At 34.3% G+C, this 19,706-nt stretch overlaps 1 protein-coding gene across 3 annotated transcripts in view; it reads right to left on the reverse strand.

Annotated features, from left to right (window-relative positions):
* The window catches only part of LOC132942151 (homeobox protein caupolican), a 47,923-nt gene that overhangs the window by 20,161 nt on the left and 8,056 nt on the right, over positions 1–19,706 (reverse strand). Inside the window, exons 1-3 of one of the 3 annotated variants that reach the window (XM_061010460.1) lie at positions 16,805–17,473; positions 7,635–8,162; positions 5,744–5,850 (exon numbers count right to left, since the gene is read on the reverse strand). In XM_061010460.1, the coding sequence (XP_060866443.1) occupies positions 5,744–5,850; positions 7,635–8,162; positions 16,805–16,852 (683 nt within the window). In that variant the 5' untranslated portion in view covers positions 16,853–17,473. Of the gene's footprint in view, positions 1–5,743; positions 5,851–7,634; positions 8,163–14,033; positions 14,274–16,804; positions 17,474–19,706 lie in introns of those variants that run through there. The other 2 variants (XM_061010461.1, XM_061010459.1) reach the window with 2 other exon arrangements.

Raw genomic sequence — 19,706 nt, forward strand, 5'->3', positions numbered from 1 at the left:
AAGAAGCAAAAGTTGACATACCTTCAATGTTAAAAACCATCGAAATAGTCAGACCTAAGATAAACGACCGAGCAACAAAAACCAAACTCACCAAATTAGCAAATCTACTATTCCAAGCAACTCCACAAGAGTTATACTCGTAAAGCCCATATACAAATAAATTAATCAAATTCTCAAATTCTAATGAATGTAAATCAAAAAGAAAACAACCTCACACATAACACAAAACTAATACAATGGAACCTTAATGGCTTTCAAAAAAAAATAAATGAATTAAAAATACTAATAGCCGAGCATTCGCCCGATTTCATATGCTTACAAGAAACCAATTTTACTGACCAAACCCACAAAACTTTAAGGAACTATATATGCTACGCTAAAAACAGAACTAATGGTTTAAGAGCCAGCGGTGGTGTAGCAATCTATGTCAAGTCATTCTTTCCTAGCAAGCAAATAAAAGTAAAAACCCATCTCGAAGCTATTGCCATTTCTATACATCTCAATGAAATAAATTTAAATGTATGCAACTTGTATTTACCCAACCAAACTAAAATCGAATTTTCCGACATCGAAAACATAATTAAACAACTCCCCAAGCCATTTATGTTATTAGGCGACTTTAATGCACATTGTACCATGTGGGGATCAGAAAAAACAGACCATAGAGGCAAGATAATTGAAAAAATACTAGAAAACGAAAACATTGTAATTCTAAATGACACATCCCCCACCCACATTAACCTAGCCAATGGAACCTTATCATCTATCGACCTAACAATGTGCACATCCTCCTTAGCCCAAAGACTCAAGTGGAAAGTGCTGCCTGATATCTATAGCAGTGACCATTTACCTATACTCACAAACTTCATGCACAGGATAGGGGATACTAATACGAATAAAAACCGTAGATGGAATCTAAAAACACCCAACTGGACATTATTCAGTGATATTATAGAGGAAGAAATTACCAAAATACAATATAATGACCAATCCAATATAGAAAACGCAGTCAAAATATTAACTAACATAATCACCTCAGCAGCAGAAATATCAATCGGTAGCTGTATAAACCATAACCAAAAACCAAAAGTTCCTTGGTGGAATGATGAGATTAAAAGAGCTATAATCAATAAAAAGAACGCCTTAAACACGTACAAAAAAAATAAAACCTTAGAAAATTTCATACAACTCAAAAAACTGCGTGCCCAAGCCAAATTTTTAATAAAAAAAAGCAAAAAAAACTCATGGAAAGAATTCACAACCAGCATAAACTCCAAAACTAACTCATCCAAGATATGGAACAAAATCCATTCATTGAAAGGTATAAACCGAAACCAAGAAATTCATATAACTGACGAACAAGGAACAACATCAGCTCCAGAAGATGTCGCCGAAAAAATCGGCGCTTACTTCCAAGATAATTTTAGCAACAAAATCTACACACAAGAATTTATTAACGGAATAAAAATACCATTCGAAAACTCACAAATAATCTCAATGATAAACCCGAACAATAGCGACCAAATTGTCTTGAACTCCAGTATAACACTCAATGAAATGGAAACTGCACTAAATAAATGCCAGAGCAAAAGCCCTGGCCCAGACAGTATCCCTTATTGTTTTATTATAAACCTCGGCATATCAGCAAAAAAATTTCTATTGAATATATATAACAATATATGGCACACAGGAGTTATACCTAAAGAATGGAAAAAGGGAATAATAATTCCTATTCTTAAACCAGGGAAAAACAAACATTCCACTGAAGGATACAGACCTATCACACTCCTAAACACAATGACAAAAATTATGGAAAAAATTATAAACTTAAGATTAACATGGTTCTTAGAAAAAAACCAAATACTTTCTAAAGAGCAAAGTGGATTTCGCCACACTAGATCAACAATGGACAACTTAATTACAATAAAAACTGAAATAGAAAATGCATTCGAACATAAACAAATACTCGGAATGATCAGTTTGGATATAACAAAGGCTTACGATTCTGTATGGAGACATAGAATACTAGCTCTACTAAGCAAAATCTTAACAAACGGCAATATGTTCATGTATACTACAAACTACCTAAAAGAAAGACAATTTCAGGTCAAAGTATCACATACCCTATCAAAGACGTTCTACCAAGAAAATGGCATCCCACAAGGATCATCACTGGCAGTCACACTCTTTCTCTTGGCCATTAATGATATTGTCGAAACAATCAAAGTTCCTGTAAAAGCTAATTTATTCGCCGATGACTTTAACATTTTTTGCAGAAGCAAAAACCTAAAAACCGTCCAAGAATTACTCCAAATAAGTGCTAACAGCTTATCAGATTGGTCAAAAAAAACTGGCTTCTCATTCTCTAACCTCAAATCCAAAAGTATTATCTTTACAAAACAAAAAAAAATAAAAGATCTCAATATAATACTAGACAACCTAGTTATACCTCACCATAATAAAATTAAAATTCTAGGAATAACATTCGATTCCAAACTTAATTGGATACCTCATCTAAAAAATATTCGTGACTCGTTATCTCAAAAACTCAACATAATCAAAATAATTGCCCACACATCATGGGGTGGTGACAGCGCATCTCTTTTAATGATCTATAAAGCGTTAATTCGATCTAAAACAGATTATGGATCAATACTGTTAAAAAATGCCAAAACCAACCACTTAAACATGGTTCAAACTAAACTAAATACTGCTATAAGACTTTCAATAGGGGGATTCAAATCCAGCCCAATTGAGAGTATTAGAAACATTGCTAATGAAATCCCACCTAACCTTAGAAGAGAAAAACTACTGCTATTATATTGTGCCAGAACCAAAAGAAATATCAACAATCCAGCCATCAAAGTAATAAATGCACACATACAGCAAGCCGAAAAAGAAAATATAAAAATAAACAATATTTTAGAAAGAAAACCATACATTTTTCCCCCTTGGAACACAACATTCAATGTTAACCTTACTTTAACTCAATTCAAAAAAGAAAACACAATGCCATCCATATATAAAAACATGCTCAACAACATATTGCAAGAACACCCAAACAGTGTACACATATACACTGATGCATCCAAAACAAATGACGGTGTTGGTCTCGCTATGATAATAAACAATCAAACAATAGCATACAAACTTCCACCTCAAGCATCAATATTCACAGCAGAAGCGATGGCAATATACAAAGCTGTAAAATATTTCCACACTGAATATTCAAACCACCAAACAAAATGTATAATACTTAGCGACTCACTCAGCAATTTAATTGCCATCACAAACACTCGAAACCAAACAGATATTACTAAGCTAATACAAGAAGAAACTTTTCTTGCAGAAAATAAAAATATATACATCCAGTTTGTATGGATTCCGGGCCACATTGGCATTCCAGGAAATGAAATGGCTGACCAAGAAGCCCATAATGCAATCACCTCCAAATTAACTGCAACCATAAAGTCCATCACATTTGCAGATGCAAAAAACGAAATTAAACTACACACAAACAACAAATGGCATTCCTACTGGCGAAAACTCAACACCAAACTCAATAAAATAAAAAACAATATAAATCTATGGATAAATCTTGAACTCAGTAGAAAAGAAGAAACCATAATAAACCGTCTCCGAATTGGTCACACACACCTAACTCACAGCTATTTGATGACCAAAGACGATCCTCCACTATGCGACGCGTGCAATGTACTTTTAACGGTCAACCACGTCATCACAGAATGTCAAAAATACAACATGTATCGAAATCAATACCACATATCAGAACAAATTTGTCAAGCACTAGGACCAAACCCACAAGACGTTAAAAACTTAATCTTATTCTTAAAAAAAACAGAATTGTACAATTTAATTTAATGTAACCATGTAAATGCTAAAATACTAACAATGTAATCTAAAATTCGTGTACTAATGGCCTAGTTGTCGATGTATATTTCAGATCAATAAAAAAAAAAAAAAAAAATAACGTTGATATATATACATTTTAACTGTGCAGACGACGCGAGGTGATTATAAAGGTTAACCGTAATCAAAAGTCCGTTTAACACAAACGAAAGACGTTCTTTTAAAAACATTACCTTTAGTGTTTCGAAATAATTAACATTTTATGTTCAAGAATTAAAATTTGTAATGTTGTCAACCTACAATTGTATATACCTACGTGTATTGCGTATAAGCAGAAGTTTATATCAAAATACGATTAACATAAATCTATAAGATTCACTTTATAACATTGATAAATTATAAATATTAATGAACTCAATGATAACCATATTTGTATTGATAATGTTAAAATTGTAATTGATCGAAAGAAAACTAATACCTAACCTACGTAGAAAATGTTACCAGAAACCAACAATCGTATAATATAAAGTAGTTGTGGTGATATAGAATAATATATAAGTAGGATAATTACATATTTGCAACATGACAATATATGTAGGTAATTTATATAATTATACATGTATACATTAATTTTGCATGGGGTTTTAGTGCTTTATACAAAAAGTTGAGAAACAATTACACGCTGCACTATGAAGCTTGTAAATAATGTTTTCGCTATATTATATGTCTAAAATATAAGTGCATTAATATGATAACATAATATTGTATAAAATAATACATGGGTATAATATATACACACGGGAATTATTATTAATATCAACTTGAAAAAAGTTGTTTGAAACGTGCGCGGTAGATAATAAATAATGCAGGTAAAGGTAACATATATAAATATACGAATGTTAGATGAAAACAAATTTTGTATATATTATGAAACATATAATTCTAGTTAAACTACAAAATCTATGGTTGAAACATGCTATATTATGCTTGTATGGCACATGGTGTGTTATGCAACACCGTGTATCTGCAGGTACTTATACTATTGTAACATAGAATATAATACATAAAATCCAACGATCATATAATAATATATTATACATTATTCAACTATAATTATTTTAGCGCTTATAATACGTAATATACGCATATGGAATATATTTATATATTATTTACCATGCGCAGTATTCAATTTAATAATAATATACTATAGATAACGATTATAATAATTATCAGAGTATATTAATTAAATTAAGGGCGACAAAAAGCGTGATATAGGCGTGAAATCATCGACCAGAAAATCGCGATTAAACACATTACATATTGAACCAAGTAGAAAATCAAAACCTAGGTATATACCACAAGTCAACGCCGTATTTTGCTAAATGATTGAAACATATTTATATATTATATTATAAGTGTCGTCGGGTTAGAATCGTAAAGCGGCGGCGTCCATATTTGTAAGAACCTGCGATATCGAAGGACGAATAGATATACCGCCGCAGGTATATACCGCGTATACCGAATAAAATGTATAGCTGACGATCGGTGTGTCGAATAGACGACAGAAAAAAATATGAACATTGCTGGCATACTGCGCACCCCCCACCTTCACCCCGTCGGAAAACTATATACATGTACCTATATATTTATATATTGCATTAGATCATAATATAATATATACGCCATTCCTATTGGACGGACGGCCGTTCGACGCATTGTTGTTTTAGGTGAACATAAATACAATATATGTACATACGTGTGTACATACATATATGTGTACATCGCACACACACGCACGCGTAAAATAATATAATATATTGTTATGCCTCTGCCCCTACAACCCTAGTATGTGTGTATTTTTGGGGGTACTCACCCGTTGAAAGGGTACCCGAACGCGGCGTCGTAGGGGTGATAGACCGAGTGGTACGGCCATGTAGCTCCAGCTGCCAAGTTCTCTTTGAGATCAAGTCCCGCTGCGGCCTGCGCACACACAAAAAATACATATAATATTAATAATAATAAAATATATTATCATATTATATACAAGCGTTATTAGGGTGAACTCGTTTATTAACGTTATTATAATGTAACACAAATAATACGGTTAATACCTACACATATGCCGTGCTGCAGTATACCACGGTCGTTACAATATAATAATATATATACCACGGGTACACCTAAATATATAACATAGATTATGTAGGTATATAAGCGTCTATATGTACGACAATGGATCACGACGCCGTCACTTCACATATGACACAGACGTGACGTGTCAGAATATGGGTTTTTTGCCACTCCGAATATATATATATATAGATATTATATCCCTGTGCGAGGAAAGAAAATACTATGTATATTATGCTAATTATATCAGTTTTTATATAGAGATACCTTAACTGTATATCTCGGGAAAAAATAATACGGCCGTTGTATGTATACATTATGTATATATATAGGTATTCTCTGCGTTTTCACGCGAAATCGTTTTTGTATATTATAATGTATAATGATATCTCCGCAACGAACTGGAGATATATTATTATTATTGTTATTTGCTCTATAAATATGAAATATATATTTATAAATTATGTTAAGCGATACATTAAAATATTATAAATATATGCAAACTTACAAACATAATATATATATACATATTATATTATACCTAAACAAAATATACGAATCGGGACTAGCGCGATTTATGAACCGCCCCAAGCGCGTATTTTAAATAATATATATAAACCTTTAGTATACAACCACGCAGTTAGGTATACCAGCTATAGAATATTATACGGCACACCGGATGGTATACAGGGTGGATAAGAGTGGACAAGGGGTTGAATTGAACGACGGCCGACATGCGGAATAAATAGGTACTATATATATTATATTATTTTTACGTCCATGCTATAATGGCGTACAACACGAGTTATGTGACGAACACACGAGAATCGTGTCTGTATGAAAGGTTGATAACGCTAGGTTAATTTTTCAGAGTACACGAGTAGATATCATTATATATTATGCCGTCGTTATAAATATTGTACGGTATTATAGCAGCAAGCTGTAGATAAAATGCAACCGAAATAGTTTTCTTAAGTGATGTATTACTCGTGCTCACGTAGGTATCACACATAATATGAGTATTACACGCGTATAAATATAGATAGTACTAAATATAATTCCCGGCAATAGAAAATCATATCATGTTGTTTAAAATGCAGATCAATGTGAAGGTAATTATATTGTTTCATATCATTTGTTTCTGTATTGTATGCGTACAGGTAAACTTTAATCAAATTTTTTGTTCGTACACATTTGGCTGATTAGTAGATAATATGATATTATGAAAACGAGAGTATAATTGTAATTACCTATAGCCTATATTAATAAAATAAAACATGTTCTCATATACCCAGGATAGAAAAAAACCCCTATTTATACTCGGAGACATCAACGCAAATATACCTTTACACCTATATCTACGTAAATTTAAAACGAAATATTTCCGTCGACGTTCGTTCGGATATACCAAGTGTGCCTATTTACGGGTAATCTTAACAGATTATGAACATTATATTATTATTAATTCTTCATACAAATAATCATTTTCTACATACATAGGTATTACATAAAACGGGACCTCATAAACCAAATCCTTCAATACGTCATATAGACGCGTTTATTGTACCCAATAATATCATAATAATTATCATTTATCCGTCTGACAAACAGCTGATATAGGCATAGGTACTTACGGCAGAGTAGAAAGGCGGTTGGTCGGAGCCGAGGGCCGGAAAGTAGGCGGCCATGCCCTCGGGGTACGGTGCGGTGTACATGGACAGGGCCGGTACGCCCGAGGCGGCCAGCCGCTGGTAGCTGAGCAGGTCGTACTGGCACGAGCACACCGTCTGCCCGGTGATGGGGTCGGTGAATATGGGCCGGCCGGTGTCGCAGCACCGGGGAGGTGCGGCGGCCGCGGCCGCGGCGGTGGACGTGCTGACCGTGGCTACGGCCGTGGTGGGACTGCCGCCGACGGACGACGGTGCCGTGGACGACGGTGGTAGGGCCGCCGACGCTGTGGTTGATCCGCCGACGGTGGACCTTGACTGGTGCGGTGGCGGCGGAGACGAGTTGTGGCCGGCTGCGGTCGAGGACGGCGGTTGCGGCGAGACGGAAGTGTGTCGCCGGGCCGCGGTGAGCGATAGCTGTAAGGGCGGCGGGCTCGAAGATGACGACGAAGACGTGTGCGGCGGCTGCGGTAACGGCTGCACTAACGATGCGGTCTGCAAACGAAAAATGTATTATTAGTATATTATAACGTTGACAATATTATATTATAGGTAGGTACAGCCATATAGGTACAATATACACTAGAATACCGTATTATCAAGTTGTGACCTCGGTTGTGACGCTATTAACATATTGGTTAGGTAACCTTCGAGTCGAGATTCATACACAGAGCAGAGCGAATAATATTATATTGAAGTATTTAAGAAAGTGTTGAAGTAGTAAGTACCTATATATCTACATATTTTCCGTGAAAATTGAGTTAATAGCAATATAATATGATAACGATAGTGTTGATAACAGGACGGGCCGCAGTGCAATACACAATACATATGTTGTGTATACCTGCAGCAGAAAAATATATACGATTTGACGTACATAAAATATGTCGACGACAGACCAGAGTCAACGAGCCGTGTGATTCGTGCTGTTAAAAACCGTGTCATATGTAACATGATTGTTATTATATGTTATTATATTGTTAGGTTTTTCGACAGTTGTCGTCTGCAGCGGACGGCGACGAGCGGTGTCACACGGATGATCGGATTTTGACGAGCGTCACACACGCACTTATAATAATAATATATGTTTCGTACAATAACAATAATATAATAATAAAACGGCTGCAGCGAGTGTGCAGGAGGACGTGATTTTTGACGGAACAATAATATCATATTATATTTTAAGCGAAATCCGTGTGATATGATATTACACGACGGATTGGACGGACGAAAATCGTATATGTACATATATATGAGACAGAGTATAGGCACGCGGTATATAGACGTATATATAATACATACTATGCGAGTGACGAGCCGACCAAAGGTATGTACCTACTGCAGCAGTCGGGTATAACGGTATAATATATAACCATGTCCAATATATATATATATATATCAACGATGGTTTTATATGGGCGCTCGCTGAAAATGGGGATGTGGTGTGACACACCACGTCTATATACAAATATATATATATGCGTTCACATCATCGTAGGTACCAATCTATGTAGTATAATATACCAGGTATATACCTGGATTCCGCCCGACCGAACGATTTCTTCGCGATTCGCGTCCCTGCCCCCCATTCCTATATTATATACATATTACTTTTGCGGTAGTGAGCGACGGATTTACACCTGTACCTATATGGTAATAGCCGCGTGTACATATATATTGTCGATACCGTATACGGAAACAGGATACGGCAATCGATATATTCATATAGGATCTGTGGAAAACTATTTTTTACCGAATCCGCGCATCGTAAAACCACGATGGTATAGAGGTACACGCGGATAGGTTTTTGGGAACGGTATTTGTATTATAATACGTATTGCACCCAACTATGATATATATCTATACACACCTATAACATATATATAGTATCTATACCTATAAGGTGACCCGTTCGAAAATTCCCGTTAGACTTCAGGAGATTTCCTATGGGAATATAGTCGTGTGTTTCAGAGACCCCCGCTTTAATGAATTGTTGTAACACGAACCGTTCGCGGTCTTCACCACGGAATAAAGTGCGTTTTTATACGGATATATGGTCCGGGTTGGTGTGAAGAAAAGCGAGTATTATTTTTCCAACCACACTACGCATATCATAATATAGGTATCCTGTGCAAAAAATCTCTGGAAAAACGGAAATTCGTAGTGAAAACTGAAGTCCCCAGACGTTCGGGTATAATCTGATATTTAAAAATATATACACACGTTGTATTATTGGTTACCGCGTGTCATCAAATATTACTGCAGAGTCGCTTAGACGCACACCTCTATAAATTCTATACTATTATTTTATATATAATATACGAAAGTAGAACGAATGGCGGCAACCATTTTACGCTCCTCCTACCCAATTGCATATTGTACGCACTGAGCCCGCATGTATTAAACATATATTATTGTAACATATTGAATTACGACTTTGAACACAATGCATACATTCCGTTTATTTAAGTCTTCCATTTTATAATTAAATCCGGACATTGTGTTATACCTTTATTATAATATTACGTAATAAACTAATACTACGTTAATGAAGCGTGCCCGAATTTATCGTCTCGTGATAATGATTATATTAGGTGTAATATTATATTGTAAAATTTTGCGTGGACAAAAACTCATAGGTATAATATATACCCTAAAATTTCTCAAATTTCCTATTGCATTAATATAAGTAAAATAAATGTATTTATGGTATATCATATAGCAAACCACTAAAATAAAATTATGCTTTATATTATACATTATTATTATATTTTGTTATGATAAGTAATGATACAGGACGTATTGTGTGAATGTTTCTGTATAAGTTATAATTTGAAATAATTATCAGATAAATATTAAACAGTCTAGTTATATAAAAAATTATAGTTCCTATATTATTACTGTCTAACCGAGCTCATAAAAAGTTACTGAATGCGGCAGTATTATAATATTGAATAGGAATATTAGTCGTTAATATTTGCCATTAAAAAAAAAGATTTAGGTACCTATATAGTCATATTATGTGCAAGTGTTTAAATATACCTATAATATTAAACTATACGATAACATTTCAATTAAATTTACCTAGGTTGCTTATAATGTTTACAACACGAAAATGTATAAAGTTCTGATTAATTACAGGTATAATACATTATATTTAGAGAATAGAGCCGTATTATGATCGTATAGGTGTTAATTAATATACGGATATTTATATAGTGAGAATATTATATATATACGGGTACTCGAACACTGAAAGTTCTTTTGAATATATATAAACATATATGTTTAGGGTATCTTCTATGTAGGTATAATAATAAATATTCGTAAGAGAGCTGAAAACGTGTTAAGTCTATATAATGTATTTTAAATTTTATTTCAAACATGCGGTATGTATAGGTACACTCGTAATACGGTTTAATCAAATTAACAGTATTATAAATAAATACCAAAACGAATATCTCGTACTTCCCCGTTTATGTACATGTAAATTGTATGTATATAGAATAATATAGTATATAATATATATAGGTATTTAAATAATACGTACATTTACCTATTCGAACCGCGTCTTCGAATAACATAATATGATCTTTATACCATCTTATATAATATATATTATGGTCGCATGTGCGTGCGTATATGTACCTATACGATGACATATTTCGTTTAAATTTATCTGGCCGTTTCAACGTTTTACCCGGTGGGTAAATAAATAAATATTTCACTCGGCTGAGTACATAGAACTTCGCACGGCTATAAGTCGGATATTAGATTTCGCGCGGTGCAAACACACCGTTCGCGCCGGTTGTCGCCCACGCGATAATCCGTTTGCGTGTCGAAAACAAATAAATATACATGTATACACGCTATATACACACACATACACACACACACACACACACACACACATATATATATTATAATCTACACTTTTCTCGAAAGAGGGGTCGTATACAGTAATGCAAAGGCGATAACTCAGGAAAAATCGCATAAAAATAATATACCTATATATGGTTATATATATTATATTATAATATAACACCGCGAGAGTGGGGTGCGAGAGAGGGTATTATATAGGAATCAATTTTTTCGCAAGTACCCACTTATATATTATATACATATAATATATTCATGTGTTTTGATTGAATTTCAGAAAACAATATATATGGGTACCTATATAACCTATACACATATATACAAAGCGCACAGTGACTTGGTGTTTTTATATAATAGGTAATATATAATATAGTCGTTTGTTCTGGTCCGTAGACTTCCGAGGAAAATTGTAAACGTGTTACCATCATTTTTACGCGGTAACACACGACATATTATGAACGATTATATTAAACAAACATAGAATTATTACCTATGTATATTATATGTACAGTGTACACATTGGTATAATAGTACTGAAACTGTCTGAAACATATAAAGCGGACACTGAAACCGAGTTTTCAAGCACGCGATATAACGATCGTCGTGTGTATAATAGGTATATATTGGTTGGTATTGAAATTTTGGTTTTGACCAGAACGTTGGGCTGAAAACGTATAATGCCGCACGAACTGAACTTTCGGAACTATATAATTTGTATAATGTATATTATATATAGGTATATAGGTATATAGCTGTATATTATACCTATGCATTTAGTGCATGTTTTTAAGCGTGACGATTATAAATTATAATAGTATAATTATTTAAACCAGGCGATTTTGTGCACGCGCGGGAGAGAGTGAAGAAGCAAAAAAAAAAAAAAAAGCGAAAATAATAACAATAACAATAATGCCTATATAATATGACCTGTTTTGTCCTAATTAGAACTACCGCGCAGGTTATTAATAATTAATAAGTTGACTCTTAGTCAGGTATACCTATATTATACATAATATATGCATACCTATAATAATTATTCATGTATATATAGGTACCTACATCAAGCGAGCGATAAAAAGGGGCCCCCCAAACACGGATACCAATTGTCGGTGTGTATATAGGTTTATACCATCTAAATAAATATAACAGCTTGTACCTTCTTGTGCGTTACAACCGCGGTATATACATTATACATTATACTGAAGCAATATCATGTACTCGGTACATACAGATATGTATTATCGTATACCAAATATACCTATATAGTATATACCTTTTACGTATGTAAAACGCTATAGTGTATTTATTTAAACTATATTATAGGTGTATCTATATATTATGTCTAACATACAATAATGTATACACGCGGGCGTTAATATTGTGTACCGATATAGTTATATACATTTTGTAAGACGGCGGCAACAACATACGAAATCCCAAGCGTGGGCGCCAAAATATATCGTTATAAAAGTATTATACGTCGCTATAGAGGATATCATTGCGTATATTATATTGTACTTACAGGTATTATAGTAACATATAATAATATTATGGTGTTGTTTTTTTTTTTCGATTTCGATTGTTTTAGATTTTTTTGTTCGTCGAGACGGCATAAACGACGCTGCACAATAGAAAGAAATACAAATTACGAACTATTGAATCAATAAACGTGATATTGTTTTCGGCCCTCGATTGTCTATAGGTCAGTAGGACCGCCGTCGCCACATTATACCATTTAGTATTCAACGTGTAATTTGTTTTTCAGCCACCGTACGACACACACACATGCATACAATTACCGCGTTTGTATACGATTATATTAGGTATATATTATACAGTCGCGGTCGAACAATAATTATTATTTATTATTATGTACATGTATAATATATACATAAGTATACACGTGATAAATGTTTATAATAAATAGGTACCAGCTAGGTATAATATGTGTTATATCGTAGGTACTTATATCTATATATATATTATGTATATACCTAACTCTATATACTCTATAGTACATACAATAGCTCAGCACACATTTGTTATATACAAATAATATTATGTGCAGTGATATACACAATAGTACACACAATAATATAATATCATATTATGAAGAAGAAGACGGCGCGTGCTTAATATTGTTATATACCTTTATACGGGTACAATAAACGCCGCCGACCGTATAATATTATTATCGTATAATAGGTACAGTAAAATTTTTCTGTCCGTGAAGAAAATTATAACGTGTCATGTAAAATATAGGTTATTTTAATTATCTTCGGTCGGATTAAAATTTAAAAAAAAATTACGACGAATTTATGACCGCAAATTGCTGCAGCTGTTTTATAATATTATATTATGTCCCGAGGTATATGCGATGCGATCGAGATCGACGTGTGAAACAAAATCAATAAAAATCGAAACGATTAAGTACCTACCTATATACACATTATTATTATGAAATATTTACATATTATTTTTACTTACTGGAACTCTGTTGTAGACGAGGAACATCGTGCGCGTAATTTACAATTATTATTAATTTCGCGTAGGTATATAATAACTTGCAACGTTAGCAATTTTATAATATTATAATAACGACGATTGTTTTATGATTTAAAAAACGCGAAATAGTGTATCTACATAGTGTTACCTAAATTACAGAATTATTGTACTGCAGCAGCACTCGGCGGGCACACGCGCGAACATCGGACACGAACAACGGACGCGCGTCAAATGAAGCTTATGTGATGGGTACCTTACACTGAATAATACCTATCAATAATAATTATTGTTATTATATCATTGTTGTCGGGGTGGGCGACCGGAGCGCCGCCGTATAGATCAGCCGCGGCGGCTTTTCCCGAGATAACCAAAATCGCGAGTATTATTAAATCGTATAGGTATATATAGGTATACAATACAGTGTACCTATATGTACCGCAGATATAAGCGATGGCTGGCATCACCAGCACAGAAATGTCGGAAAAATAAGACATTACACCGATGCTACAATATAATATGTGTATTGGTAAAAGGTAAGTACTACAAAGGTGGTAGGTATACACAAGATTATGATTAGAATTTTATCGGTTTTTGTGTTGATATAAACGCACGCTTATAGATGTATATCTCTATATATAAGTACGCTTAGAGGGCATACCGCAATATCTTTACGCACACTCGAGTTAGGTATAGGTGCCTAAATGTATTTACAGTTATTCGTTTAGGTATACGTTTGCGTTAATATTTATAGCCTAAGAGATTCTAATTATTATAGGTATGCGGATTTACTGAAAAAATATGTACAAGGAAACTATGCTGTTGTCGCGATATTCATAAATCATAACTTAAGAGTATAATATAGCCAAGTAATATATATATATAGGTAAATATACTATTTATTATAATATTATACCAATAATATATTTGTTTATAGATTGCAATAACGGCTAAAAAAGTCCGTGCAAAGTAGATCTATAAATAGACTTAACGAAAAAATTGCAAAGCATATTTTAATTCAAACTATTTTGAAACCAACACGAAACCTACAAATTCTCTTATATACCCTGTTCCAAAAGTCACCAGGCGGCCACGGGCAAAACCGGTTTTGATAAGTATATCTAGTATTTTCTCTCATGGAACAGCTGAGTATAGTATAATAAATTGAGTATGTTATAATAAGTAGGCACAACGTAATGTTTACAATAATAATAATTATATAGATACTACAATAATTATTATAGTATTATAATGTCGATGTTTTTCTTTTGGTTTTATAGAATAATATGCTTTTAAAAGTTGTTGATTTACGCTTGTTTCAATAAATACCTACTATATGTATTTAAATTAGATAACGTCTTACGATAATATATAAACACGTAATATTATAGTTATTCATATAATCTGAACAAATTCGGAGATAATGATTTTCTTTCGCGGAAAGGTATTATGACCGAAACGTACTTATTAAAAAAATTCTAATTATACATCCCACTTCAAAACATGTATTATTACCAAGTTCTATGAAATATAGGTACCTAAATCGTGTGTAACAAGTGTTTTCTAGTAGGTATAAGTTTCCAATAATAAGACTATATTTACCTACCTATACCTAATTATTATTCCATAGAAATTTATTATAATATGAAATAGGGTTTTAATATTTGTATAAATATGAGCGATTATCGTAAAATGCATGTCCAAAATTACTAATAAAATTATTAACAGCTAGTGGTTATTAAAAGTGTGCTAAAGTTAAGTTATGTAAATTAATTCTACTAGGTACATGTTAATTTATGTAATGTTCACACATAACAAAGTAGCATAAATAATGAAAAAATGTCAAAATTACAATGACATAAGTGTAAGTATATTATACCTAAATATAGGTAGATATTGTTCTAATAGTTTCAAAATAATTATCATTCAGAATAATAAGTAAAATCACTTTTACAGTTTACGATTTTTTTGATTTTCATTCGATTATCTACTAAAACACCGCTTTATTTCGAATAATGATTAATACCTATAAGTACCTACGTAAAAAAAACGCCGAAAACGTTCATTTAGCAGAATATTTTTATATTGGTGAAAACAAATAGGTACTTAGGTAAAGGTATAACTAAAAACAGGAGAACTGATTTAAATAGATTATGCAAGGTTTATAAATATGCTTATATAAAGTTATAGTATATAACTAATATATACCAAAAGCAGCGGCTTGCCTATATCTTTGAATATAAAATTAGAAAAATTCTATAATTTTATATATCTACATTTACTAGAAGAAAATAATGCCAAATAGTATACTATTGTATACAATTATATAAATTGTACGAATTAAAAAGATTTATTTTCAAAAAATATAGAACGAATTTTGAAGACTTATTATGTTAGGTAATCTATTATCGCAAGTAAAATCGGAATAATTGAGCTACTAAATCGTTTTTCGACAAATTTAAATTGGATTTCAATGTACCTAGCTAATAGCTGAGTACTGTAATTTATAATATAATTATGCCTGCGACTCGTTGACTTCTCGTCAATATCTCGACGGCATACTATAGGCAGGTTCAAAGAAAATGATTACTATTATTGCGAAACGAAAGAAAACGAGAACTCTATATAGATATTATAGCTTGTATGGGTAAAGCCTAAACCTCCTAACCACCTACTTGACTCGTATACCTATATAATATATCATAATTCATAACCATATACCACATCGGCAAATACTATATTAATCATCTCCTTACCTGGTGTCCGATATTTTTGGCGAGTTGTTGTGAAAACTGAGAAGTCATGGTACGCGGGAGACCCGCGGTTTCGAGACGTTTTCGCGGGACGCGCGCGCTACGAGACCACTACGACAACAACGGCCGGCGTCGCCGCGGTGCAGTCGTCGGCGGCGGCGGTGCGGGTTGCGGCGGTGGTTGCGGTCCTCGCGCAGCGATTCATTGGCCGCACGCCTATGCGGTCGAAGTGGACGACGATTCGAAAAACCAAGTACGACGCGAAAAAAAAAAACCAAAAAAACCCGAAGTCTGACGGCACAAGATTCGGAAAAAAAAAAAAAAACTCGAACACACCTAACGGATGTACCTTGATTGCGATACTATTTTGTTTTTTATTTATTTATGACGAGAATTATAATATTGTCATTACCAACGTACACGGACGGTAATGTATAAATATCGTAATGGCAATAATATTATAATATCGGTACCGTATAATATTATTATGTAGGTATTACGAGGTAGCAGCGCGTCCGTGTTCGACACGGGTCGGTTATGCGGAACAGACTGCTGTGCGGTGGCGGCTACGGCTACGACGGCGGCGGCGGCAACGACGACGACGATGACGACGACGTGTACGCGGTAGCGACTTGTCCGCGGCGCGGCGTACTATAATGAGCGACGTGCTGCGCTGCGAGTACGGCCGACTACACGCGCACGCACGCACGCACGCACAAGATCCGTCCACGTACGCGCGCGCGCGCGCACACACACACACACAGACACACACTCGCTGTAGATGCGCGCGCGCCTAGTGGTCGCGAGTCATCCGTCGGTGGGGTGCGGTACGGGGTGGCGGTGTCGGTGGACGAACGAACGGGTCGCGGAGGAGGCTGCCGTGGGAGCGGTGGCGGGGACTGCGTCAGACGGCGGCGGCGGTAGGGGAACGCGCGAACACGCACACACACAAAACACACACACACACACACAGGCGCCACGCACACACACACACGAGCGCGCGCGCGCGGGGCACCGCCTCGACGGATAGCGCCTCCTACGCACGCCCAACCCGCCAACCGTTCCCCGCGACACGACCATGTTTACCACCACCCCGCCAACCAACGGTTATCGCGCGCGCGGCCAGCCGTCGATCTTTTATATACCGCACACCCTACAGTCGGCCGCCGGACGGGACGTGTTTTCCCTCGACACGCGCATAGGTACCTATCTATAATATGGCTATATTATTAGGCACTTTATCTACTATTCTAATTTAATAATAATATCATATAATTATTGTCATCGCGGTTGTACCTTAAAGGTATATTATAATTTATATTTCAGTTACGACGTCGCAGTTGCACGGAGAAACGAAAAAAATCCGTTCGTAAATCGTATAGGACGTTAATATGCTTCAGCGGAGTGCAGGGCCGCCGCCGCCGCGTGTTTTCTATCGTAAAGCCGACGCGGAAAAACGAGTAGGTATAATAATATAAACACTGCAGTGGCCCCGCACTCTGCGTGCATATAATACAGACACCTCGTTGGAACCCTTTCTTATATATTCCATCGTAATATATGCCGTTAGGTCAGTGACGACCCTAATCCGACGGACTTCAAAATTACAAGCCTTCCCCGTGTAAATATATTTAAAACGCATCATACATGCACCCATTTGATAACTAATACACAAATGGAACTAAATAATTAAAATATTAGATATATATGCGCGCCTGCTGGTTGCAGCAGTATGGATTTTAATTACTATCCGTGTTTTGGTTTTTTAACGGTATACAATCTTACATTATGATATATTAGCATTTTTTCTGCAACGTCAACTCCGCGGCGTTGGTTGTTACTCTCATTTCTCATATAATATATATATTGGTACATTATAATATATCATATATATAATGTACCTATTATACCTATAATATCGGCTATATCTACACCCATGCCTATATATAGGTAATAAAACCGTTAAATGTTATGTATATAGATAATTGGAAGTTATAACATATATCTATTGGTATATAGGTAATTACCAATTATAATTATATTATATACCTAAGTATGTACCTATATATATATATTCAAAAATTGTCTCCCTATATATTATATACAAATAATTTTAGGCCTATTATATACCACTAAGACTTTATATTATTATAGTCTACGTTATTATTAGTTTTACGCGAGACGTGCTATATTATACAATTTTATTATTGTTACACACAAATTGGAAAATGTTGCTGTGATGGGTATCCTATGCTCGATATATTATGGTCTGCAGAAAGTAGTAAGGGTGCAGTGTGCGGGTTAAGCTTCACGTATTATCCACACATTTATATATGTTATGCAAATAGGTACACTGCATTATATATTAATTATATACTTCCTATAATATAGTTTTTTCACTACATTGCGCTCTATTTATACCTATATATCCATATAAATCCGTTGTCCATATTAAAAATAAATAATAAATAAATATTACTATACCTATACCTAATTTATAAGCCTAATATACGCGGAACCAAGACATAATGCAGATAAAAATTTAATAGCGTATTATACATATATTTTGTTAGATGAATCGCCATTTCTATAAGAATGATTGACGTTTGATTTAGGTATACCTATCGTTACCTACTTACCTATATAATATATAATATTAAATATTATATAGGTACTTTTATATGACCACGGCCCTATATTCACATTGGCTATCACGTATAAATGAATTGTTTAATAATTATATTATATAAACCTATAGTTATATATTATATACCTATACATTAATACATATATAAAGTACAATGCTGAATGATGCGTTATTATCATCTAGAATTCTAGACCACACCGCCACACTCGCTGCATAAATGTGATTATTTATGTTTTTATTTTGTTCGAATACGCACAT

This window comes from Metopolophium dirhodum, chromosome 3 (assembly GCF_019925205.1).
Source record: "Metopolophium dirhodum isolate CAU chromosome 3, ASM1992520v1, whole genome shotgun sequence".
NCBI lineage: Eukaryota > Metazoa > Arthropoda > Insecta > Hemiptera > Aphididae > Metopolophium > Metopolophium dirhodum.